The sequence below is a fragment of the Harpia harpyja genome, chromosome 9 (assembly GCF_026419915.1).
Source record: "Harpia harpyja isolate bHarHar1 chromosome 9, bHarHar1 primary haplotype, whole genome shotgun sequence".
In the NCBI taxonomy this organism is placed as follows: domain Eukaryota; kingdom Metazoa; phylum Chordata; class Aves; order Accipitriformes; family Accipitridae; genus Harpia; species Harpia harpyja.
The window spans coordinates 30627059-30652288 of NC_068948.1; the positions used below are offsets into that span (position 1 = coordinate 30627059).

At 43.7% G+C, this 25230-nt stretch overlaps 1 protein-coding gene across 4 annotated transcripts in view; it reads left to right on the forward strand.

Annotated features, from left to right (window-relative positions):
* The window catches only part of TTC28 (tetratricopeptide repeat domain 28), a 200945-nt gene that overhangs the window by 49479 nt on the left and 126236 nt on the right, over positions 1-25230 (forward strand). Inside the window, exon 1 of one of the 4 annotated variants that reach the window (XM_052796822.1) lies at positions 18388-18774. The exons of the other annotated variants lie outside the window; for them this stretch is intronic. Coding sequence (XP_052652782.1) covers positions 18748-18774 — 27 coding nt within the window. The 5' untranslated portion in view covers positions 18388-18747. Of the gene's footprint in view, positions 1-18387; positions 18775-25230 lie in introns of those variants that run through there. 4 annotated transcript variants of the gene reach the window in all.

Here is a 25230-nt window from a genome sequence, read left to right on the forward strand (position 1 = left end):
TCCAGGGATTATTTGAATCTCTTACTCAACAGTGCTTCACATGCAATAAAACCAAAGGTGGGTTCACGTTTTTCTGTACTTCAAGGTGAAAATACAATTTTGTTCTAGATTTTGAGGTCAACTAAGAATATTTGTATTCAGTACAGTGTATGTTACCTGGTCATCACTATACAGAGAGTTAAATTGAGTTTTGCTTCTCCTGTCTTTTGCATAGGCTCTGAGAGATTAAAAGGAGGAGGGGGGCTGCTGGAAGGCAGCAACTGGAGAATGCCTACAGAAAGTCAGAAATTCCTTATCCAAATGGGGCAGTGTTTCAAGCTTGAGATATTTTTTTCTGTTTTGTATATTTGTGCTATTTTTTACATTTACTGATGATTTTTTCTGCTAAAAGGATTATTGCTAATTAATGTTATTGTAATCTTGCTGGTCTGTATACAAGACTACAAACAAGTCTCCTATAATAGTTACACAGATAAATTGCCACTCTGGAATCTTTGGAACTGTGCCATTTTTGAAAGGTCTCTCTAAGACGTACTCTGATCATTGACTCAGAGAAATGTGAAATCTGTGACTTGCTGGAACATTTGTATTTTATACTCGTTGAGTAGAAATAGTTCTGCTGAGTTTTGAGACTGTGCACCACAAAAGGGATCTGCTTCCTTCTGTTTGGGATGCCTGAGCATGTCTGCCATGCAAATGATAACTAGCGGCAGACAGACAGACTGTGTCAGCAGTATGCGTTGGTGCTTCTCGAGCTTGATAATTAAAGGAGGCAAATTATGTTCTGTGCCGTTTTAATAAGGAAGAACACAGTCCTGTAAATATCACTATGCTTGGATAGACATGATAAATGCTCCCAGACTTCAGACTCCAAGGCATAAACTTTTAACAAGTGGCATCAGAAAGGAGTTTTCTTCCTCATATGTAAGATACACGATTTGCTATATTCTTCATTCTGTAGAAGAAAGATCTGCAAGAGGTATGTTTCCAGACTGATCGGACTGATTTTGTCTGCTATGATCTGGAAGGATCAAGACCAAGCAAACTAAATGACTGATTTAATAGGCCAGGCTATCAGATTTAGGGAACAATTTGTCTAATGATGTGGTATGTGGTTCCTGTAACAGCTCAATTCAGTCCAGCAACAAGAACTCCCTCTTCTTTTTTTTTTTTTTTTTTTTTTTTTAATTGAGGCTGCAATGATTTGGAATAAACCACTGTAAAACTGTTTTTAGTTTTAGGACTTTAAAGTTATGCTTGTTAGGCCTAAGCCTTTACACAGGTTAATTAGAAGGGATTTTTAACCAGAAGGATAATAGTAAACTTCTCTTAAGTGTAAATAATGAGCTTATTGGCAGTACTTTACCTAAATTATGATACAGAATGGTGATTGGGTAGTGATGTGGAAACCTGACAGTCACTCCATTGCTGAAAGCCTGCTACGTTGTCATGTAGAACAGAGTGAAAGTCTGTGACCAGGCAGAGAGAATATATCAAACTAATTTGTCTCTCTTTTGTCTGTCATAGCTTGTATATGCAGCACAAAAGAAGGCATCATATGTAACAGTGAAGTTCAAGATCTGTAGGGCCTTTTCCATCTCCCCTAGATCTTAACAGTTCACAAAGTTTTCAGGTCATTCTTGCCCTTTCTTATTTTTGCTTATGCCAGTCAAGTAATTCCTTCCCATACTTGGTCTTTTAATATTTCTGACACACATTTAATACCTGCTGTCAGAGCTATTGCATATCAGGTTAAAGATACTTGCCACAATCTTTTTTCCATATATAATTCCTTCATTACATTTTCAGTTCTAATTGCATTTTCTGTGCTGCTTCTGGATTATCAGTAACTTGCTGATGAAGTGCTTGGAAACGAGTGCAATAGGAGAGGAATAGCGAAGCTGCCTTACAACCAGAATAAAATGTTATTATGATCATCCCATCCATAATAGAATATATGTAGTAAAAGACTAAAATGGTTTGTTTTGCAGCCATGATGCATTCATACACCAGATTTGTTAACTTTTGGTTATAATTCTTACCTGTCTTTCAGTTCCCAGTTGCTCTGCAGTTGGTTCTGCCATTGAGTATCAAGGTTTAATTGGTTTGCATTAGCAGAATTTTTGATGCTAAACTGCTGATGAAGTGATTTACACATGGCCAGAAAAGAATTTTTTTCAGAAGTGACCAAAAAAGTCATTATATTATTTCCATTTTTATTCCTTTATTCCTTTTTCATTTGCTCATACTGACTGCGTTCAGCAATTCTTTGAACTGGATAAAGCCTTTGTTTCTGTGCATACTAATGCTGAAGTCATATGAGTCTGGAAGCGCCAGTCATTAAAACAGTTACTTCTGTCTAACTGTATGATTATGTGAATTAAAGAAAGGAAACAGTATAAGGAATTTTACCATTAATATGCTTGCTGAGTCTGGAAGGGAAATATGGCCATGTTTCCTCCCACTGATATGCTGTCTTCAAAGGGAAAAAAATTCTTTGCCTTGAGTTAGTCATACTTTTATAAAGTCCAGGAGCATAAACCAGATCTTTTTTTAATGGCTAGACTAATTTTAAAGGTCAGTCTGTAAACTTAGCAAATACAACAAATTATTGATGCCTTCAAGTCTAATGACTGAGCTTTATTTGTAATGGCATGGTTCGAAAAGACCACTTCCAACTACTGATCTGCATTACAATGTGCTCTATATTATCATGGTACAAGCTCAGAGTGATTGATTTGTTTTAACATAAGGATTAAAAATGGAAGTTTCAGGTTGGTTGGATGTCTGAGGGGATTGGTAATGTATTATATGGATTTAGACTCACAGGTCACTGGTTTGAAACAGTGTAAGTTTGTGAAAAATTGCTAATTGCTTGGTGGAATGGAGGTGCTGGTCTGTTCAGATAGCATTTGCATGAGAGAAACTGCATCTTTAATTGACATTAAGCAGTTCTGGCTGATAGTCAAAGCAGAGGTCATACCTGAAATGACTTGTGGGGCCTGAGCATCAAATTCTGCTATGGATGCAAGCAGCAGTCCTTACTCTGAGGATTTTAGACATGTCAGCAGTGGTGTTGTGGGGAAGCATACAACATTACTCATTCTTTTCTGTCTGCTCTGTGAATGTGCAAATAGCCTCTGTTGCAGGGGTATCCACTGATAATCTCACTTTGTAAAATGGCAAAATCTGTGCTGGAGAAAAAGGAAGGGAAAATGAGTACAGATGACTCTTCAAGACTGAGTTTGTGCTTTTGGGTCTGCTGTGGGATTACCCCTTGTAATAGATCACCCCTTGTAATAAATCTTTAGTAAGAAAAGAGGTTAACTGCAAAAATAGATTATGAAGTAAACGTCTATTTACATGATCTTTTAATTGGATGGTTTAATTTTTTTTCTTTAAAAAGTATTTAAAATCGATCTTTTATCATCAGTATCCACTTTCATGTAGATGCAGATTGAATATTTTCTTATTTTTGGTTCTTGAAAATAGCTCATCCCTCAGCTTTCCTGTCAGGCTTGGATGGAAATTGCTGCTTGGTTGGCTCCTTCTGTTGCTCCATATAGAAAAAATTTAGTACCTCTCTAAGCCTTATGTTCTTTCAGTGTTGGATGCTTGAACACACAAAGTTAAATGAAGCAGCTATGTTCTTCTGTATTTTTAGGCTGGAGCCTTGGCTGGAGCCAACAGCTGCCCTAGTTATTCTTAAATACTCTCACAACTTTATGCTGAAAAATGTCATTGCAAGTCAGGTTCTGAATAAGTGTTTTGTGATGTAGTTAGCGTGCTGGTCTCTCCATTGTAGAGCAAAGCTGACTGAGTCTTGCCTTGGTCACTGGCAGGTTCTTAAGTTCTTATTTTGATGAACTCTCCTAAGCTTACTGTCCAAAGTAGTGAAGCTAAATAAAACTGAATCAGAAACTCTTCCATCATGGTGGTGTGAAGTAGGCTAGACTATGTCTATGTCTACTCATCTGATAGAGATACCCCCTTTTTGAAAGAATAGGCTCTGTGAGACTTGAGGGTGTGCTGCACCCCATAGGATTAGGCATGTCTGCTCACTGTGGACAGATTGTGAAAAGATCTGGGCTCACAGCAGTGACACTAATGGGGACAATATAAGTTAAACCTCCAAATGGATATGCTTCTCCAACAGCAAGTTGGACTAGATGATTGTTATCGGTCCCTTCCAACTGGAACTATTCTATTCTGTTCTAAGAATCTTAGACGTAACTCCTCAAAGCCCAAATTGTCCCTGCTCCAATGATTTCAGTGATGCTGTGTAGTTTTACAGCACCTCGAGGTTGTTTCCCACTTCTAAAATGGTTATCTCCAACATGGCAATGACAAGTTATTCTCCACGTTAACTGTAGCCTAAAGAAAGAACTGCTGTTTGAACATCTTTCTGAAGATTTATTTGATTTTTTTTGAGGCCTCATTGGCTGTGTATCTTCAGACACTTTGTCATTGTACAGAAGTTCAGTTTATTTCTTTCTTCCCTTCTTGTAATGCTGTAACAGTGAAAAGGGCTGCTGTATAGCTTCAGCATACTGTGGTTTGGGGAAAAGACGATACTGCATATGGATGAATTGTGTCACATCTCTTATTCATACAGTCCCAACTGAATATGTGAACAGACACAAACGAAATTCCTGTTCCACATTTTACAAGAAAGTTCAGCAGTAGAACTGTCTATCATTGTAAATCAGTAAGAGAAGACTCCTTAGAGAGTTATAAGTGCTGTTTCTGACTGTTACAGGATCTTTTGTTGAGTTTCTCAAGGCTCAGGAGTTGGACAGCTGGTGTAACATACCTACACTTCCACTATGTGGAAGAGAAATTTTGAATAGACAAAACAGATCTTTTATAGTACAATAGTTTTATTGTGTAACCCTTTCAGAGGAAACTAAAAAAGAATTTTAAATTAAACCTTTCCTTTCTTTAAATTTAGAAAGTATGTTCTGTGTCCTGAAAAGCAGGACAAATTTAATACGCAGAGTATGTCACAAAACTCTGTAATTTCCTCCCCCATTTCCTGTTCCAAAGAAACCTGTGAGCTCGAGAAAAGGTATTTGTTAAAGAAGTTTGTGTTTTTTCGTTTTTGATAAGTACTGTAGATTTCTGATAGACAGACTGTTCTTACGGAAGAATCACCACCACTTAGCACCACTTGACTTTGCTTCTTGGGGCTCTTGGCAAATGAGACAATTCATCTCACTATGCAGCTAGTGCGTTTCTTACATGAAATTAATTAACAGTTTGTCTTTCTCCCCCACCTCTATTTTTGTGACTAGTCTCTTCAAATTATCCTTTTACTGTCCTTCCTAGCTTTTAATACTTCATAAACTTTTTTAAAGCTTCCTCTGTTCTGAAACGCTGATAAGTGAACACAGTATTTTTGTTCTGTAGTGTTGCTTCTTTCTGTATAATTACCTGTGTCTTGCTTGGTAACATGCCAAGGTTCAATATTTGGGATTATATGCTGGCAGTTTGACTCATTTAATTTATTTTATCTTTCAGTTTCTTCGCATCATTTTCAGGTGTGCCTAGAGTCCACCTCTTTGGGAGCAGTGTCTGTGTGAGAGTGTAATTTCAAACAGTAATTGAAAGTTTTCACATTTAGAATGCTATTAGGGCTTGGGAGTTTGTTCTGATTCTTCTAGTATATTGATGGATCTGTTTCCATGGTGCTGGTATTTCTTTAAAGGTACCGCAGCTGTCCACTTTCCTGCTTGGTGTTATTTCATATTCAGACACAGAATTCTTTCATTTCAACACAAACCTTTCTTTTAAATGATTGCCTCTTCCAGCAAATGATTGTCTCAGACCTTTAGTCCAAGCAGCATCATACTGGGAAGAGTAAGATTGTTTTCAATCTCACTACTGTCTGCATATAAGAAAATTTAAATTGCAGCTGGATTCCTTGGAAAGAATTCACACAAGTATGTTTAAGGTGCACTATGAGGAGCAGGAAAGGGGGCTTATCTGGAATTTGGGGAATAAAAGCAGTATTTTGGTGTTTATGAATTGGCAGGAACCTGATAACGTTGTAAGTGTATCTAGAAAAAGGTTTAATTTATATAGTCTTCTCCACTAAATTAGTGAAAGTCTCCCATTTTGGAATAGTAAGAGCTTCTTTGAGACTGCTATGCCCACTGGAGATTCCATTCTGGCTCCTGAGTAATAATCAGAGCACTGTGGGATAACAATACGTACACATATATATATGTGTATGTGTGTGTACACACACACACACAAAAAAAAAAAAAAAAGCAGTGCTTCATCCTGGAAGAGAAACTGAATACTTCCAGGCATTGAGAGTGCTCTGAGCAGAAGGCTTGGAAGTTTAATAAATGTGTTTAATATTCTCTGGCTATTTTGCTAAAAACGCAGAGCACTTTTCTAAATATCACTGTGCTGCAACGATTCTCACTGTAGATTTTGAGACCCTGTTGACCAGGTAAATGGAACACCGCAGGAGCTCTGAAGGCCTGTACATAATACGCTGCTGCCAGACCATTTCTTACAAACAGTTGCTTGAATGCTGTTTTGAGCAGTGTAATTTAAATAGAACTGCAACTCAGATGATCCAAATATAAATCTATGCTTGGAACAATGCATTCCATGTGAATGTGTTTTGTACAGGTGCAATGAGTTTGTTCTATAACGATGGCACTAGCCTGTTAAATTTAACAAGCCATAAACCAGATTTCTTTTTCCAGTGATCAGGACATAACCATGTTTTGTAAAATTCCTATACCTTGCACAAGAATTCTCCTGCAGAGTTGAACAGAGGTAGATTCAGAACAATTAGGTGCCTCCAGTACTCTGGAATAAATAGGCAGCAGTGACAAAGGTGTGTGCCCAAAATCAGGTCTAATAAAGCTTTTCTTGAGGGCTAGACACCTCTAGGGTAGGACAAGAGACCCTAAAGTTTAAACAACTCCCCTGCCCCCAAAACCAAGACTCAAACCCCCACAAGTCCTAATGGCTAGCTCTTTCTGACACATTACAGAAGCATGTCCCTGTTGTTGATGGTCTGTGATCTACTGGGTATCATACACTTCTGTACAACAGTCATGGAAACGATAAACAGGCTACTTCTAAACATTTTGAATCCTTTGTGGCAGTCATCAAATTAAGCGATGTTTCTGTTTATTCCCCTATGGTATTAAAAAAATTATAGCTAATTATGTAGCATTTACATACTACCTATATAGTTAGCAATTACTGTTTGTCTTGTGGGTTATGTGTGCTTAGTATGGTACCTGCTCACTATTTTATTATTTAAGTGCTAAGAGCATGCTTTTACCTACCTGGTTCAGTTGTGTTGCGTACACCTTATAAAGCTTGCTTCAAGAGAAGAAAGTTTAGGTTGTGTGTATCGGAGAAATGCAAAACAGACTAAAATGGATTTCAAAAACTGTGTGTGGTCTTTGAGTGGTCTTGCTGACATCTAACAAAAGGCACCAGTGCAAAGCACATCTTACTGATCTTGCTTGTGAGTTTAGTGAAAATGTTAGTGCTTAAAGTGATCCAGAAAATGTGGTTTATCCAGGTAATAGAATGCAGACTCAATCTGTAAATGCATTCACAGTGTTTTCTAGACAAGAAGTGATGGTTCATTCTTTTGAATAACTCATTTTCTCTGTGTGTTTGTTATTGGTGCTGCTAGTGGTGTATGGATGGCTCTTCTGCCACCTGCAGCAGTGCCTGAAACAGACACATTCTTCTTATTCTTAAGGTGCATTTTATTGCTGGGTGCTGCTGTTTGTTAATTTTATGTTTGATCAGAAGTAGCAGGGGTGACCTACTGAGGTTTTCTAGCACTTCAAAAAACTTTCTTGCAAATTTTTTTTGAAGTGCTCTTAACACTTGCTCATTTTGGTAGTATATGAATACCTGAGGGGAGGGTGCAAAGGGGATGGAGCCAGGCTCTTCCCAGTGGTGCCCAGGGACAGGACCAGAGGCAACAGGCACAAACTGACACACAGTAGGTTCCCTCTGAACATCAGGAAACACTTTTTCACTGTGAAGTGTGACCGAGCACTGCCACAGGGTGCCCAGGGAGGTGGTGGAGACTCCCTCCCTGAAGACAGTCAAAAGCGGCCTGGGCACAGTCCTGGCAGCTGGCTTGGGGTGGCCTTGCTTGAGCAGGGGGTTGGACAAGGTGACCTCCAGAGCCCCCTTCCCATCTCAACTGTCCTGGAATTCTGTGGTATATCGTCCACAGACAAACTGCAGCCTGCAAGGTTCCCACAAAATGGTCCAAGTGCTAAAGGAAAGTATGCTGTTCTGTTTTAGCGACATCTGTTTTCATTCTTAAACTTGCATTTTTCAGTAAACGGTGATGGTTTAAGCTGCTGATTCTTAAAAGGCAGGTCCTGCAGAATGGCTGGAGTTGCTTGGCAACGAGCGGGAGCAGGGAGGGAGGTGAGAAAGAAAGAGCGGCTTCCGAATATATCAACAACAGCATCCCCTCTGAAATCACTGGCATGTGACACGGGAGAGTTTCCTCAAAGACCTACAGCATTTGGGAACATTTCTTGGGGATGTGAGGGAATATTGTGAATATTGGAACATGGAATGAAACTGTGGTTGCCTTTGAATTCTGCTACTTACTGTCAAAAATATTTATTTCTAAATTTTCCATTCATGAGGTCCCCTTCACCTCTCCGACTGACAGTACTCCCTGTGTATTCCCCAGTCTAATCCTTGTTCGTGGCTCCACAGCATTGCTGCCAGTTCTTTGGAGTCCATCAGCACTGCTGTTTAATTGGGTGGATGAGGTATTGTGGAGTGCTGTGACGTGCGGGTGTAAGGACAGGTACCCACACACGGATGAGGGCACGCAGACATACACGCATGTGCACGTCCTCTTTTCTCTCCCTCTCCGACGTGTTGCTCTTTCCCGTGTGTGCTCTTTCTCTCCTGCTCTTTACTCCTCCTCCTCCTGCCCCCTTGCCCTGCAGCCCCTTTGTTTCTGGCAAGAGAAGCAAGAGTACTAGCCTGCGAGTTGAACCTGCTTCCTTTGGGGTTTTTATTGAGTTGTTTAAACTTGTACAGTAGGAAAGATCCCTTGGAACTGAACTATGTAGGGACAGGATGCTTCTGCCTTTTCCAGCAAGGGAAAGCCCCTGCAGCCCGTGTCTGCTTTGGAATAGCAATGCAGATTTGACCAGAAGCCTCATCTGTGTGTGAGGTCAAGCTGTATTTGTCAAGTTTTTTGATCAAATTAGCAGTGTCACTAAAGAAACAACTAATTTTCTTGAAAGCTGGTTCTTACTACCAGTCTCCTCCTCTCAGGTGTTCATTTGTTCTTTTCTGTGCTAAGAGCCACTTGCCAGTCCTTTTAGCGTAACCAGCTAGAAGCAGACCTACATAACTTGCGGGTGTTAGGGAAAAAAAAAAGAAAACTGAAGTCAGCAAGAGGTATACAAGAATCTCAGTTGTAAGGGCAGAAAGACAAAAGCTCTTAAAGCTGGGTAGCACTTTTCACCTGCAGTTTGGTCAGATTACCCATGTATCCATAGCATTAGAAAATGTGCACTCGGGAAATGTGGGAAGGAAGAGCCTAAACTGATTACAAGTCTCAGAGCATCCTAGTAAATAATGACATGAGGTGAGAAAGTCCAAAGGGTCATGGAAAAATGGTTGGTTTTACTACAATGAATAGTGACAGACATTTCCATCAGTTTATATTCTCAGGATAAAGATGGGCAAGGAGAAAGATGGAGTGAGATGATCCTACTGGCATGAATGTACAGTCTGGGCTGCCTGGATTTTCTCCTTGCTTAGAAAGAATCTAAATGTTACAACTTCAGTCATGAAATTTCCTACTTTGATATTAACTGCTTGGCTGGAATTACAGGAACGACTTAGTGTCACTCTACTTCTGTTGTGGGCATGCATAAGGCCATCCTGTACTAGTTGCAATCAGTTAATTTCCAGCATGCCCAGATAATAATACTTTCCTTCCTTTCATGTCTCTTCTTGGCTCTCTGTGTAGTATTGTGGATTCTTCCGAAAAAGTACTGTTCTTAAAGATTTGGAATGTGCCTGTTGCATAGTTAGTTCTACCACTAATAAACAATAAATAACATGCCCTGAAAAATAAGGCACAGTTTCAGTGCTCTGAGGTAGAAGGAGGTTTCCCCCCCTCAACCTCAAGTTACACTCCTTTAAAATCTGCAGCAATACCCTTGCAGAGGAGGTGACTGAACCCGTCCTCTGGAGGACGCCAGTCCCTCTGTGTGCAGCAAGTGGCTCCGTTGTGGCATGGGCAGATCCCCCCATTGTCACCAGCCTTGGGAGAGGGGCAGACGAGTTGCCTGATTGTCCTGGTGTGGCGCAGGTGTTAGGTAGTTACAGGTGATTTATTTGGCTCTTTGAATTTCTTACTTGAGACAGCAGATGGTGATGGAAGTCAGCAAGGGAAGACTGGGAGGAGACCCAGCTCTGGGAAAGGACACAGCAAAAAGGATACTTTTTGGTAAATCTTTGCCTCCCAAGTATTGCTTTGACCCACATCTTGACTGAATTACACTTGTCTCCATAGCAGCAGTAATTGTGCTTCCTATGGAAAAAGGGAGGGGGAAGTCATAATTAGAAGCAGGTCCCAAACATGATGTTTTCTGCTCAGAATCATGTAATGAAAGAGCTGAAGCTTCTTAAGCCAGTAACAGAGTCACAATCAACAGTTTGAAAGCAAACACCTTCCTTGGTAAGATACAGTTAAAATTTAGGATGTATTTGCTATCCAATGAACTACAGAAATACATGTTTTGCCATAAGACTATCACATAAATATTTCACAGGCACAACATTACATTTAAATAATGCTTCTCTTGATGAATACAGTCGCTAGCCAGAAAATTTCTATTTGTGACTGAAACTTTCATCCTTAGGCTTCTTGATCTGGAAGGTCCCCATCTCTGTCTTGCAGGTTGCTGTATATAATTAGCTTTTCCCTTGCAAATAAAAAAAGTATTTGCCCCCCCCATATTGATTTCTGAACATTTTAGAATATCAACCTAAGTGTGTGCCCATGAAGAATCAGAGTGTCATCTCCATGCGATTTTAGTTCTTCCCAGTGTTTTGTTGCTGTTGGTCCCTGCTGCAGATGAGTTTGAATGGTTATTCTGCTAATATTAGACTTGCCCTTGTGTGGACAGAATTCTTTCTAGTTCCTCATGTGGAGACCTGGAAAGCACTTATATGTTCTACATGCATCTTCCTTATTGAAGTGTTGGACATTGAGCGTATGTACTGGTTTTGGTGGGGATGGAGTTGATTTTCTTCATAGCAGGCCATACGGTGCTTTGTTTTAGATTTGTGACCAAAACAGTGCTGATAACCCACAAATGTTTTAGCTATTGCTGAACTGTGCCTACACAGCATCAAAGCCTTCTCTCTTTCTCACTCTGTGATAGTGCTTGTTTCCTTGCACCTTTTCTATATTATAGGTATAAATGTGCATGCATAAATGCTTAGTCATAATGGAGGTGCCAACAGAGACTCTCTAGCTATGCTGTGAAGGGAGAGGTGATGAAATGGGGTAGTATGCTGTTCTTTGTTGTTGTTGTTTTTCCTTTTCTTCTACAAGGCATGGAGTAGGGCTCATTTGGAATATGAAAGGGTGGCATAGAGAACAATGCAGTGTGTCACCATTTATTTCCCAAAGCGTGTGAAATGGACGGAGTTTTACCACATGACTTGGGTCCATTAATTAAAAGAGAACTGCCTAATTTTAGGGCAAAAGCCCCAAATGAGGTAGAAAATATGGACATGCATTTGCATGCCCTCCAAAGATGAGTGGGTTTTAGTGGGTTTATTTTCCATGTGCATTCCTAGCTTAACCACCTCTGCACTGTAGGCAAAGCTTTGGTGGGAATACTTGCTGCCTCCCATGTTTCTGCTTGTCAGTGTTCTGTGTTACAGAACCATAGAATCACAGAATGGTTTGGGTTGGAAGGGACCTTTGAACGTCATCTAGTCTACCACCCTGGTATTAGGCAAATACCACTCCAAGCTAGATTTGCTTTCTGAAGAAAATATTTACAAATGAGTGCCTGGAAGCCAGGGTGATGAACCACAAGGAGCAAAACATGCAATGCAGTGTCCTGTGTTCCCTGTGACGAGCACAGAAGAGATACCTGTGTGAAAGTCCATTCCTTAAGTCCTAGCTCAGGTATCGGTACTTGAGAGGGGACTCTGTATCACAACAAGTTTAGCCCTAATCTTGTCTTAACCTTTTGATCATTTCATGATGATCCACTGAATAATTTGTAATTAGTAACAGGCACCTACATCCTTCAGATAATTTGGCCTGTGTGACCACCTCCCTCTCTTGCCCCTCCAGCTTCATGAATACAGTTGCCAGTAATAAATGCTGCAGGCTTTTTCCTTATCGTCAGTTCATTTCAGTTCTGCATCTCTTTATATGCTACAACTCTCTAGTCTTAAGCAACCAGTTTTTCTCAGCTGCTTCTCCTGTCAGAAGTGGTATTTTCCAGATAAGTATATCCTTGTTTTTCAAAGCCCTCTCCTTGGTTTTTCAGCCTGGATTATACCTCTGTGAAAAGAGCTTTTTCTGCTTGACTAAACAAAGTATTTTCTGAAGTGATTTTCAGTCTTTTGAAGAGAGTCAGCTGCTGAGATGTGAACCCCAGGTAACCTAATAATGAAAATAATCCATGCTACTGCTATACAGCATAGAGCAATCAATCTTTATTATCAAGAGGACAGGGAAAAATGCTATAGTCTAATAGCAAAATGCAACAGGAACAAAAGGTAGATGGACCAGAAGACCAGCATAATATGCAAAAACTCTGTAGGACCTTGAATTGCTTTCCTAGCTTGCTGTATTCTTGCCCTTTACTGTGCACTCTCTGTGATGCATGTACTACAATAATGCTAAGTGACCCCAGCACCTTTAGTTGAACTTTGTACTTCTCACTTCCTATGTAAGAAAGGAATGGTAGATCGTGTGCCCAAAGCACCTTTAGTGTGGAAGTTGGAAGTAAATTTTGATTGTAAGTTGCATGAGAACTTGCCATAAATTAACATCTAGAGATGAGTAAGCATTTGCTGATTTCTGGTAACCTAGAGAAGCGAGATTCTTTTCAGAACTCCAGTACACCAATTACTACACTTCAAGGTAGTTCTCTTCTCCCAGACTAGGAGAATTTTCTGAAATACTTTCTCCCTTTCGTAGTCCACACTTGCTTAGCAGCTGCAGTAGCTCAGATCTAGTGTGCTGTATCTGATCTTTAAACGATTGCAAGGTCTCATATTTGTATTCAGCGTGTTAGTTTGAGGCAGACAAACCAATAGACACAGAATCATTGTAATGAATTGAAAGCTGCTTTAATAAATTCAGAAATAAAAGGATTTGATTTTATTATGCTTCATGAATTTGCCAAGACACTTGGCTATTAGGACCTACTCCCCTCTTGCTGGGTTGGTGTATTGTTAACTGTTAAAATGCTGGCATCCTTCAGACTACCAGTTCAGTGAGTTCACAGGAAAGTGTACATCGTAAGATAAGTTGTTACTCTAAATCTTTATGTACCTCATGAATACTGTCCAATTTAGCTGCTTGCTAAAATGTTGAATGACACAATAAACTGAATCCTCATATACTTTGGATAGCCTAACTTGCAGTCTGCTCACCAAGCCATCTCCAACAGGACTTTTTTCTACTTGCAGTATATGGGATTGCTTCCAGGTGATGCACTTAGGTTGAGTAGAGGGAATTTCAAGGTGTAACAAAGGTATAAGAACTTAAAAGTTACTGAAAATGAAGGGTTATGCAAGAAAGGAGATAGTACATCAAATAGTTCTAGGTTCTTGCCAAGGATTAATTTGAAAAAGACACTTTAAAAGATTTTGTTTCATTGAGTTGTAAGATTGAGATCTAATATCAGAAATGTCTTAATAACACACAGCTTTCTTTTATGTTAGTTAACATCTTTAGGAGGAAAGGAACAGGTATTTGGCACAATAGACTGGACTGTCAGATCCACAGTCCAAATTTAAAAAATACCAGTAAATCAGGGAAAGGAAAAAAAAGAAAAAGGTGTTAGTGTAGCCTGTCATTTTTGCTGGATGGTTTTGTGCCAACCAGCCAAAATGCTGACCATTATTCACTTATAAATATTGGAAGGAATAAAATATGTTTATTCCTTACTGATGTATGTTTGGAAGAGAAAACTCCGTTCACTGGGCACTCCTGTCACAGTGTCCAGAAGTCTGGACCATTCACTCAGAATGAATTCATAATGCTGTTCCTTACAGAGAAGAGATGTCAGTGACCTGTGACAGCTCTGTGAATGAGGCATAATCCTGTATGGCAAGTGATGGCACATGGCTCTCCAGACAAAAGCAGTATTTTGAGCCAGGGATGCTGGGGAGGGGAGCCGATTGTTACTTTTCAGCCATTTCACCTTTAATCAACTGAGAGGCATTTAACTTTGATGGACCAACATTCTTTTCTGCTTTGTATTCATATTATTACACAACTTGTCCACTGATTCCGACTGAACTTTACAAAGCACTAGCACTGGAATTTTCTCAGCTTTGCTGATTACTGGAGAAAATGAGTTGTTTCACTTTGAAATGGACATGACGATTCCGTTCTCATGATGGAGGAGATGGAAGCTGCCAGCATAAGAGGATGGTTTCAGCATTTTCTGACAATTGAATCAGTACATACTGAGTGGCTTCCAACCTAGGAAGAGAATTGGGGACCTTAAAACCAAACCAAAACAAAAAATCATACTGCATTTTCTTTAATCTTAAAGAAGTCTGATAACCCTCTGACTTTGAAAGAGTGAAGAGCATTTGCCATTTCCTTCATATACCAGGCATTTATACTGCCTTTGTTCTGGATGTTTGCTATGGCTTTGAAAATAGTGCCAACATTATTTCTTTTTTCAACAGCAGAAAAAAAAAGGAAGTTTAAATATAGCAGAAATGCTAATCACTGGAGTAAGAATTAAGATTAGGAGTGAACCAGCTCACTCCCTTTTGTGACAGGTGTATATGCACAGCTTCTGCTTTGCTTCCTGTTAATTATCTTTACTCAGGAAGAATTTCAAAAACCTCCTGTTGATCATGTCAAAACAACACATTTTGCAATCTGTCCTTGAATTAAATTAAGCTTCTTTCTGACAGCATCATGGTAAATGGCATTGTCTGATTCTGAGCGCTTATTTTCTTTACTGAAGTACTGACTTCGCCATTTACAGAACTCTTCAGAATTGTCAATGCTAGTTTTTAAAGTTATGGAAATGAGTCTCAGGGCACACTGGCTCTACTGTTAGTATAATAGAGGGCATGGCTCCATGATACGCTAGCTCTGATGAGTAAAACCAGATGGAGTTCCTTTTCTGCACTGCCACACCTGTTCTTTTCTGTCCCTACTCCTTTTCAAAGCTTTATTTTTCACTTGCATCTGCTTGGCGATTTAATTTATAGCACACTGCCACAAGTACCATCAGTAATGAAGGTGTGTGAACAGAAACACAGAACTGAGAGCAGGTGTTTGGGGGTAGTGCAGGACAAGATGGGAACTATTGAAGGTGGCTTTGCAACCGAGGCTGATGTGTTCTGCAACTGTTGCCTGAGCTTTGTCTTCGTTCCAGAATACATGCTGTCACTGTGGAAGGGATGCAACCTCTGACCACAGGGGCTCCGAGTTGAAACACCCCATATGAGTTAGCTGCTCTTGCCTCCATGCGATCTGAGGCACACCATCCTTCAGGACTGCGGAACTGTAATGAAAAGAAGCCGACTGTTTTATTTCCAAGGGACCTAGCAGTGAATATTTGTTGATCTATGTTTTGATACTACACTTGCCATTAAATTTATTGTTTACCTCTGAGGTGCTGCACCCTTGGTCATTCAGCATAGCAATGAAAACTATGACTTTGCGCCATTTCAGTAATATAGAACCCAGTTAAATTGTGTTGTGTTCATGTTATTAAGGATTTTTAACTCTCCCGAGACTCTCTGTTCATTTTTTAGAGACTTGTCTCAGAACAGTACCAAGAGCTCAGGCTAAAGCTTTGTGATTTTAGCATAACCTGCTTCTCAGAGATGGCCAGGATGCTTAAGCTGCCCAGCTTTACCTTCTGTCTGCAGCATTGTTGTCGGTGAGGAAAGCACAGCGGAACAAACACTCCAACCACAAGATAAAGCTGAAACCACGCAGATATTCCAGTAATAAACTTCTGGTTAAATTTCTTGAACAAGCAAATGAGAGATAAGATGCTGCACCTCTCCAGGGTTCTGCCTTGTGTCTTCTGTCCTTCACAAGGAACACCGTGCATTTACTGCATTTCACCTGTGGCCTCCGTGCTGCCATCTCAGATCAGCTGGAGGCACCGATTGACTGAGGACCTGGGGGAGGGTCAGGCTGTTAAAGCAGAGCCAAGTCACACTTGACCCTGTGAAGCAAATGAATGGGACAGTGACATGGACCTTATTCTATATGATCCTCTCCCAGGAACGAATCGCTCCCTTTTTTTTCGCAGCTCTTGGCCGCTTTCTTGGAAGAACACTAATGAGAGAGTAAAACATTAGGTTGCAGGTTTCAGCAAGTGGGAGTTTTTGGTGACCCACTTTAATATAAATTTCTATGAGAAGTTTATTCTGCTTTATTTACTGGGGAAAGAAAACACAGAGCAGATTTCTCTTTGACTAGAGAAAAATTTCAGTAAAATAAATAATGCTATTACCATCGAGAAAAGCCAGAGCTTCTTAGGATCAAATCAGATCTTACATCCTACAGCAGGATGTTGGTAAGAATGCACTTTATGGGCCATGTTTGAAATCTTGCATCTTTTTTACCCAGATAAAACACAGCTTGGTATTGAGACATTGTCTGGATTGTCTTCGATCTGACAAGTTTTACAGGTGCCGTATAACAGCAGTATACTGTAACAGTAGGATGTGGCAGTTCTTGGACTTGATGATCTTAGAGGTCTTTCTTTTTCAAACTTAATGATTCTATTCTATTCTATTCTTGTCTAGACCGTGCTTTTGCCATGAAAGGTTGGACCAGATGATCCTTGAGGTCCCTTCCAACCTGGTATTCTATGATTGATTCAAAAACTTACAGTTTATCAATTCGATGGATATAAAAGATGTATTAAGAATTTTGCTTTAGGTCCCAGTGAATTCTCCACAGGTGCTGGGATTGGTATGTCTCCTTTGGCTTTCTTCTACTATAACAATCCCAGTGCTTCAGCCACAGGGAGGGAAAGCAGGGATTTCCCTCAGTGCATGTGAGACAACCCGGGATGAGTGGAAGAAAGAGGTGCATTGAATTGGAAACTACATGGGAAAATCCAGTTTCACCCTGGTTTATCCCTTTCCCTTGGATGTGAGCTCAAAGATCAGAACAGGCTTTTCTCCCCAAAATGTCCCCTGTGGTCCGCTCTATAGGTCATATTTTATACTGTGTTGCAAGCACCGCAACAGTTTGGTCTTGTCATCCCTTAGTCCCTTCAGCTTTACTACCGGGTGGGATTTCTAACTCTTCTGTTGACGATCTCCACCTTTCGAGTATCGCCTGGAAGTATTTCCAAGAACCAGAACGCTCTTTCCTCTGGTGAACCCTGAGCTTTTGCATTTTTTAGCATCGTAAGTAAACCACATTCTGGACTGCTTTGAAGCGCCGTCTTGGCTTCTACTCTGGAAAAAAAGGGTAGCTGTGAGAGAGAGCAGTGTTCTTTTGCTTCTTTTACCTGTAGGAGAGCGGGGTGCAAAGGGGTTTGACACCACACGGGTGCCGCCTGCGCTCGGAAGAAGGCGAATCTCTTGGGCTAGGGTTTGGTTGCAATTTTTGTCGGGGCAAGACCACATGAGAAGAGTCGAAGCCCGCTGGCTTTGCTGACTGATCCGAGGCCCTGCGCTTTAACTCCTCTTTAGCAAACGAGGGTGTCCCCGAGGCCGAGGCTGCAAGCGCTCGACGTGCCGCCCCAGCTGCCTGTCTGAAGCCGACCGCCGCAGGGCGAGGCGGCTCCGCGCCCGCCTTCCCGCACCTCTGCAGCCCCGCCGCTCGCCCCCGGCACGAGCCGCGCGGGGGAGGCGCCGCGACGGGCCGGCGGCGGGCGGAGGCCTTCCGGCGCTCCCGGCCGGCGGCGGAGCGGCCGCGGGGGAGGGGGGCGGCGGCTCTGGGCGCCGCGGCCGCCTGCCGGCCCGGAGGCCTGCGCTCGCGTCTCGGCTCCGCGGCGGCCTCGGCGCCCGGGCCCGGGCGGCTCCGGCTGCGGGGCGGGGCGGGGGGCGGGGCGGGGGCGGCGGCAGGACCCGGGGGCTCCCGGCCGGCGCGGCGCGGCGGGCTCTGCCGGCGCCCGCGCCCCTCTCTGCCTCCGTGCGCGGCGGAGCGGCGGGCGCGCGCGCGCGCGGCGGGCAGGGGCCGGGTCTCGCCGCACACTCGGCGCAGGGCGGCCGCGCGCCATGTGCCCGGGAGCTGCGGCTCCCTGCGGGCCGCGGGCGTGAGGCGGTGCTGGCGGGGCGCAGCGCGGCGGCACGCAGCGGCGGAGCTGGCCGCCGCCGGCTGAGGAGAGCCCCGCTCCCATGGCCCGCGCGGCGGGGCCGGCTCCTCTCCCGCGGGCGCGGCGGGGCGCGGCGCGGGCCTCGCGGCGGGGCCGGGCAGCATGACCGCGGGCTGCCGCCCCGCTGCGCTCGCCGCCAGCACCCAAGCGCGACCTTGATGCTCCGCGTCCCCGCTCTACAAATATGATGAAATGGCAGCCCCGGAAGAAGGTGGGTGACGAGGAGGAGCCGGGCCCGCCGCCGGCTCCCCCGGGGCGGGCAGCCGCGGGCGGAGCGGCGGGGCCGGCCCCCGGTCCGGGTCCCGGGTCACCGCCCCGGCCGTCACGGGCAGCGTCGCGAACTTTTCTTTGCCCTCCGGCGGTCGTCGCGCCCCGCCCCGCCCCGCCCCAGCCGGGACGCCGAGAGGAAGCGGCCGCCGTCCGTGGGGTGGGGCGCGGCGCGGCGCCCAGGCTGGCGCGGCGCGGCCCGGCCCTGCTGAGGGGCCCGATCCGGGCCGCGGGGCCGCCGTCCCCTCCGCCCGGCCCGGCCCGGCGTTTGGGCCGTTTCCTAACATGGCTGCTTGGCGGGAGCAGCGCGCACCGCGCCCCATCGCGGCGGGGCCGGCGGCACGAGGCGCCCCTGGCGGGGCCGCCCTTTGTCGGGCGCTGCCTCGCTCGCGCCCGGCGGCGTCCGCCGCTTGCCGGTGCGGCGGGGCGCGGGCCGGCCCGCGCGCCGCGTCCCTGCGGCCGTTCCACAGGTTCGAGGCCCGGCAGGACGTTCTCGTTCCAGCGGGCTTGGCAGTGCTTTTTATTGGCATTCTTCTCGGGGAAAATCGAGCAGACTGAGTGTGCTGTGCCGCCCCTCCTCAGCAGTGACCCCTCGCTCCTGGCAGCTGTGCACTATTGGACTTTTTATTCCCCCCCCCCCCCTTTTTTTTTTTCTTCTTTTGGAAAAACCTGCTTGAACCAGTAGGGCTCCTTCTTTCTTTGTAGCATGATGTGTGATACTGTGTTTTACATCAGGGGAGAAATAGAAATCATATGTGAAATGCATGAGAGCATCTCTCGCTTTGAGTGCTAGGCACTGAAATAAATGGTGCTTCAGAACATCCTGATTGGAGTGTGTACTGCCGCCGCATCTCTGGGTAATCTGTCAGGCTTTGTGTCACTGATACCTCGGCTCTTTTCAGCTGTTCTGAAGCTGTGCCTTTAATTTTTTCGAGCAGGAAATTGCTTCTAGTGAGAGGAGTTCTTCTTTCAAATCATTTTGTCTTCAGCAGGATAAACAGGTGATGGTCAAGCTCGATGCTCCCATCAGCTGTGTGTTTTTCAAGCCCCTTTGTGCCTCCTTTCAAACTGGTTTTAAGATATCTACAAGCTATAGATTTTTAAAATGTATTTTTTTACTGTTTCCAACTAAATGTGCAGTCAGTCCTGTGGTTATGGCTATGGAAACCCCTCCAGGCCATGGTTACAGCAGTATCGACTGAACCACTGAAATATTATTCTTGGCTGCTGGCTGGACTCCTCAGCTCTGGAAGATTCCGTTTCAAGTGTCAGGATTCACTCTGCAGTATTGGCTCACCCGCTTGTGCTTAAATCACAATGTCAGATGGTTATTTTTTTTCTCTGCGTTATCATCTATGTCCAAATGGTGTTGATTTTGGGTAACCATGTTTGATTGTGTAGAGGGTACTGAAAGATAGCTGAACTCATCTGAACTGTTGAGCTTCTTACTAGTCTGAGCAAAAAAATGATTCCTGCTCCTGCTATGATGTGATGGAAACTATGTTCATGTTGGAATAGGTTCAGTTTTCAACTGTAGTACCAGTAAAATCTCAGCAGAGGTTATTTTGTCAGTGTTGCCAGCATACTCACGTGAGTGTAGCCAGGATTTCTGCTGGCCTGGCCTGAGTGCCTTTGTAGTGTTGCAGTCATGTGCTTTACAGAGCAGTTTCAAGAAAATGACTCATGCAAACTGCTTGAGAAGGCACTGCTGCTCTGTTTCTTAATGGGACACAAAATGAGAAAGACTAGCTAGTGTTCCTGTAGCCCTTGCTTGTTTATAGCTGTTGGTTGTTTCTGAAAGTGACTTTTGAGAAGTCATTTGCCTGCCTCTTCCCTGTTAAAATATTCAAATATGAGAGCTGTCAATACAAAAGCTGACTGTGTGTGCTGCTGTACTGAATGAGGAGTCTTGTTTAATTTATATATTTGTACTCGTGTTCTTTTGCTTTACCCGGTTTTTTTATTATTATTAAATGTTCAAGGTGTTTTGTTCATTGAGGGATTTTTGCTTTTACGACTGTTAAATGGTGCAGCATAGGATCACATGCAGTTTTTTAGTCCTGTTTGTAAACGTGGAGTAAGCTCCTTTGTTTGGTGATGCTAAGGTACAACTATAGTCCATAGCATGTAAGTTATTGTCTTGCCTTCAGCTAATGAAAAGAAGAGTTTGCATGTGACTGAAATTTTTCTTTTCTGTTGTAAATCATGTATATTTCTCTTAAGTTTAGAAAATTACTGTTGCTTACTAAATTTTTCCACAAGCACCAGAACTAATAAAGACTCTTTTCCTGTGGAGTTCTGCGACTTGCCTCTGACTCCATTTCCCTTCAGGTTCCCCCTGCATCTCTGTCTACCAGGTGGCTGGTTCAGAGCAGGGTTCATGTTGGTGGCCTAGGTGACCACTGCTACTGCAATATGTTTCTCTGGCAAAGGGTCAGCGGGCCCAAAAGCCGTCAGAGCTGGGGTGGGGGACAGGTGGGCTGCCAGTGTGTTGTGTAAGCCGATTTCCTTGGGAAGCCAGGCTTAAATTCCAGCATGAGATGTCCAGTGCATTTAGGGTGAGCAGAACTGCACTGACAAACTCTCAGGAGGCTAGTAATTAAATTATACATGATCTGGATACAGATTTGGCTGATGTGTTATACTGATTATATTCTTTGAAAAGCATAAAATTAGCCACGTTAATATGTTGAGTGGCTCAGGCTGCAGGAATTATATCTTTCCTTCCAGTCCGTCCCTTATCACAACCTCTTTTTGAAGCTTCCTTCGGCTTGAGGGTATGATTTGCTGGAAGGATGAGTGTGCCACGTGTACTGTCCTGGGGATGCTCATTCCGTTGGCTCCCTGGTGAATGAACCGGTTTGTGCTGTGGTGCTTTTTGCTGGATCTCATTGCTCAGGACTTGCCTCAGGCTGCTCTGACCGTCGTTGGCTAGGGTTTGCTGCAGCCTCTCTGCTGAGGGAAGAAGAGAATGGCTTCATTGGTGGTGTGTTCTTGTTTGCTAATGTGTATTGGTTTTGTGTGGCAAGGTTTTGGTAGCGGGGGGGGGGTTACAGGGGTGGCTTCTGTAAGAAGCTGCTGGAAGCTTCCCCTGTGTTCGAGAGAGAGCCCATACCAGCCGGCTCTAAGACGGACCCGCCGCCGGCCAAGGCCGAGCCAATCAGCGATAGTGGTAATGCCTCTGTGATAACATTTTTAAGAAAGGAAAAAAAGTTGGGACAGACGGTATTCGGCAGCCGGAGGGAGGAGTGAGAACATGTAAGAGAAACAACCCTGCGGACACCAAGGTCAGTGAAGAAGGAGGGGGAGGAGGTGCTCCAGGCACCGGAGCAGAGATTCCCCTGCAGCCCGTGGTGAAGACCATGGTGAGGCAGGCTGTCACCCTGCAGTCCATGGAGGTCCATGGTGGAGCAGATATCCACCTGCAGCCCGTGGAGGACCCCACGCCGGAGCAGGTGGGTTCCCGAAGGAGGCTGTGACCCCGTGGGAACCCCACGCTGGAGCGGGCTCCTGGCAGGACCTGCGGATCTGTGGAGAGAGGAGCCCACGCTGGAGCAGGTTTTCTGGCAGGACTTGTGACCCCGTGGGGGGCCCACGCTGGAGCAGTCTGCCTGAAGGACTGCACACCGTGGAAAGGACCCATGCTGGAGCAGTTTGTGAAGAACTGCAGCCCGTGGGAAGGACCCACGTTGGAGAAGTTTGTGGAGGACTGTCTCCTGTGGGTGCGACCCCACGCTGGAGCAGGGGAAGAGTGTGATGAGTCCTCCCCCTGAGGAGGATGAAGCGGCAGAAAATAACATGTGATGAACTGACCGTAAACCCCATCCCCGTCCCCCTGTGCCGCTGGGGGGTTGGTGGAGAATCCGGGAGTGAAGCTGTGCCCGGGAAGAAGGGAGGGGTGGAGGGAAGGTGTTGTGAGATTTGGTTTTATTTCTCATTACCCTACTCCGGTTGATTTACAATAAATCAAGTTAATTTTCCCCAAACTGAGTCTGTTTTGCCCGTGACGGTAATTGGTGAGTGATCTCTCCTATCCTTATCTCGACCCACAAGCTCTTTGTTATATTTTCTCTCCCCTGTCCAGCTGAGAAGGAGGGGGAGTGATAGAACGGCTCTGGTGGACACCTGGCATCCGGCCAGGGTTAACCCATCACATAATGCATATTCTTTTATCTGTGAATAAAAATAATAAAAAAAGCCATTATACTTGTGATCGCACAGTGGGATACTGGAGTTCAGGTGAGAGAGTACTCCTTCAAAATTACTAAAGCCAGCAAGTTGAAAAAAGTGGCGCTTCAAGTTTATTGAATGTAGCTTGATTGTTATGCAGGAGCAATGTGGTAAATTTTGCATGCTCAAGAAGCCTGATAACAGAAACTGTTTTAGATACTAAAAAAAAAATTGCACATAGGAGTCATTTGCTACTTAGTTATGATGACTAAATGCTGGGCAAAACCTGAAATCACTGACTGTCAGGTGCAGATTTCATGAGGGATTCAATAAATCATTAATAACAACACAATGAACCACAATAGCCCTTTGGATGGACGGAAAAGTTATGTATATGTATATTTACCAAGAGCATTTCAGTAAGAGGATTCATTCATATATACTAACTCCTCTATAAACAAATAGCTTTTTCAGTTTTCCTGCAGTACAGAAAAAAATAGGGTCTTAGTAAATTCATGCAAATCTCATTTTATTTCTGCCATAACTTACTGTCTTTGAGACGGGCATTGGTTTTTTGAAGCCTGGATCTATAGGATTATGATACCTCTAAGTCCTCTGTTAGGATTTTAAATACATGCTCAAGACTGTAACAGTGCATTTTATCTTGGTCACTGTTGTTTTTAAAAAGCGTAACAGTAGGATCCAAAAGCTCAGACTTTTTTTTTTTTTCCTTCTTCTTTTTTTTAGATTTCCTTTTAGCCTGTGACTGTGCGCCACACTTCATGGCTTCATCTATCCATGCTGCTACTTAATCTGGGCATACATGTCCACTTCTGCATGGATGGAGAGGAACCATTGAAGTGGTGTCCGAATACAAGGTATTTGGGTTCATGAGACAGTCTATTAATTTCATTAGAAACAATGGAATATCTTTTTTGTGACCTTATTCTTGCCAGTAATGGTGCTTGCGTGGCCTATCATGCAGAAGCACTGCTGGGAAAATATGGTGAATGCAATCTGTATTGTATCACTTGTAAAATGTCGCAGGTTGTAGAGTTCTTTTCCATAGGGAACTGAATGGGCTGATTCCCAGGCGGACTGCTTGTGTAAAAGTAACCTTTTGCCTCTGTGTTGCGGGCTGAAATGAGTTGTGCTACAGAACAGAAAAGGACTGAGAAATACTTGCAAGACAATGATAATTTCTGCAAAGGAGCATGAGCTTAGTTGACCCTTGGGTTCCTTTCTCTACAGATTAGTAGGTTACGGGCAGTAGTGGGATCTGTTGCATCAGGATTTACCAATGTGGTTAAGTGCTCTCTGATTTTTGCAAGCTGGAAAATCAAATCTGTTTTTCAGAATTCTGCTCATACTAGGTGAAAATAAGCAAATTGTTTGGGTTTTTTTATATTTTTTTTACACCACCCCCCCCCCCCCCCCCCCTCCCCCGCTTCTTCCTCCCAGTTTTATAACTGGCAGTTACCAGATGGTGCTTAAAAGCATTCACGGTAAGCTTTCCTATCTTATATTTCTTAAGAGGCTTTTAAAATCTAAATCTACCCTCTTACATGCCTAAATAAACAAAAATGGATAGTATTCCTGACCTGTTAAATATTGTAGATCTTTTCCATTTAAGGCCATACAGTACTTGGCTCTGGAATGATGTTATGCCTGAATTCATAGCAATCTGAGCTGGTAATCCATCTTTCTGCAGAGTGGTAGAGCGCTGTCCTGCTTTCCTCTAACAGTGACCTGGAATGAAGAAGCTTCTTCCAAAGCTGTCAGGTCTGAGGAGGTGTAGGGTCTGTGGCTGAGCGTAGGCTGCCCATCACAGGGCTTTGCTTTTTGGACTTCTCAGGGTAAATGTTATCTCCAAACCTTTACAAGCTTTGACTGCAAGAGGCCTGCTTGCTGAAGACTTCTGAAGGTTGTGGCCTTGGGGTGGATTTTTTTTGTTTCATTGTTTTTTTGTTTGTTTGTAGTTTTGAAGGAGAAAGCCTTGAGAAGAAAAGGCTAAGAGGAGGTCTTTCTGTTGTATGAGCAGGAGGAGGCACCTAACGAGGGGGGTGTAGAGGAAATTGAGAGTCTCTCCTCGGAGGTGGAAGAGGCAGATGAGAGGCAATGGATGCAGCTCTGAATATAGGAAATTCTGACTAGGTACAAGCAGGAAATGTTTTACCATGAAGGTTGTCAAATATTGGAACAAGGTTATATCTAACTTCAACACATTACT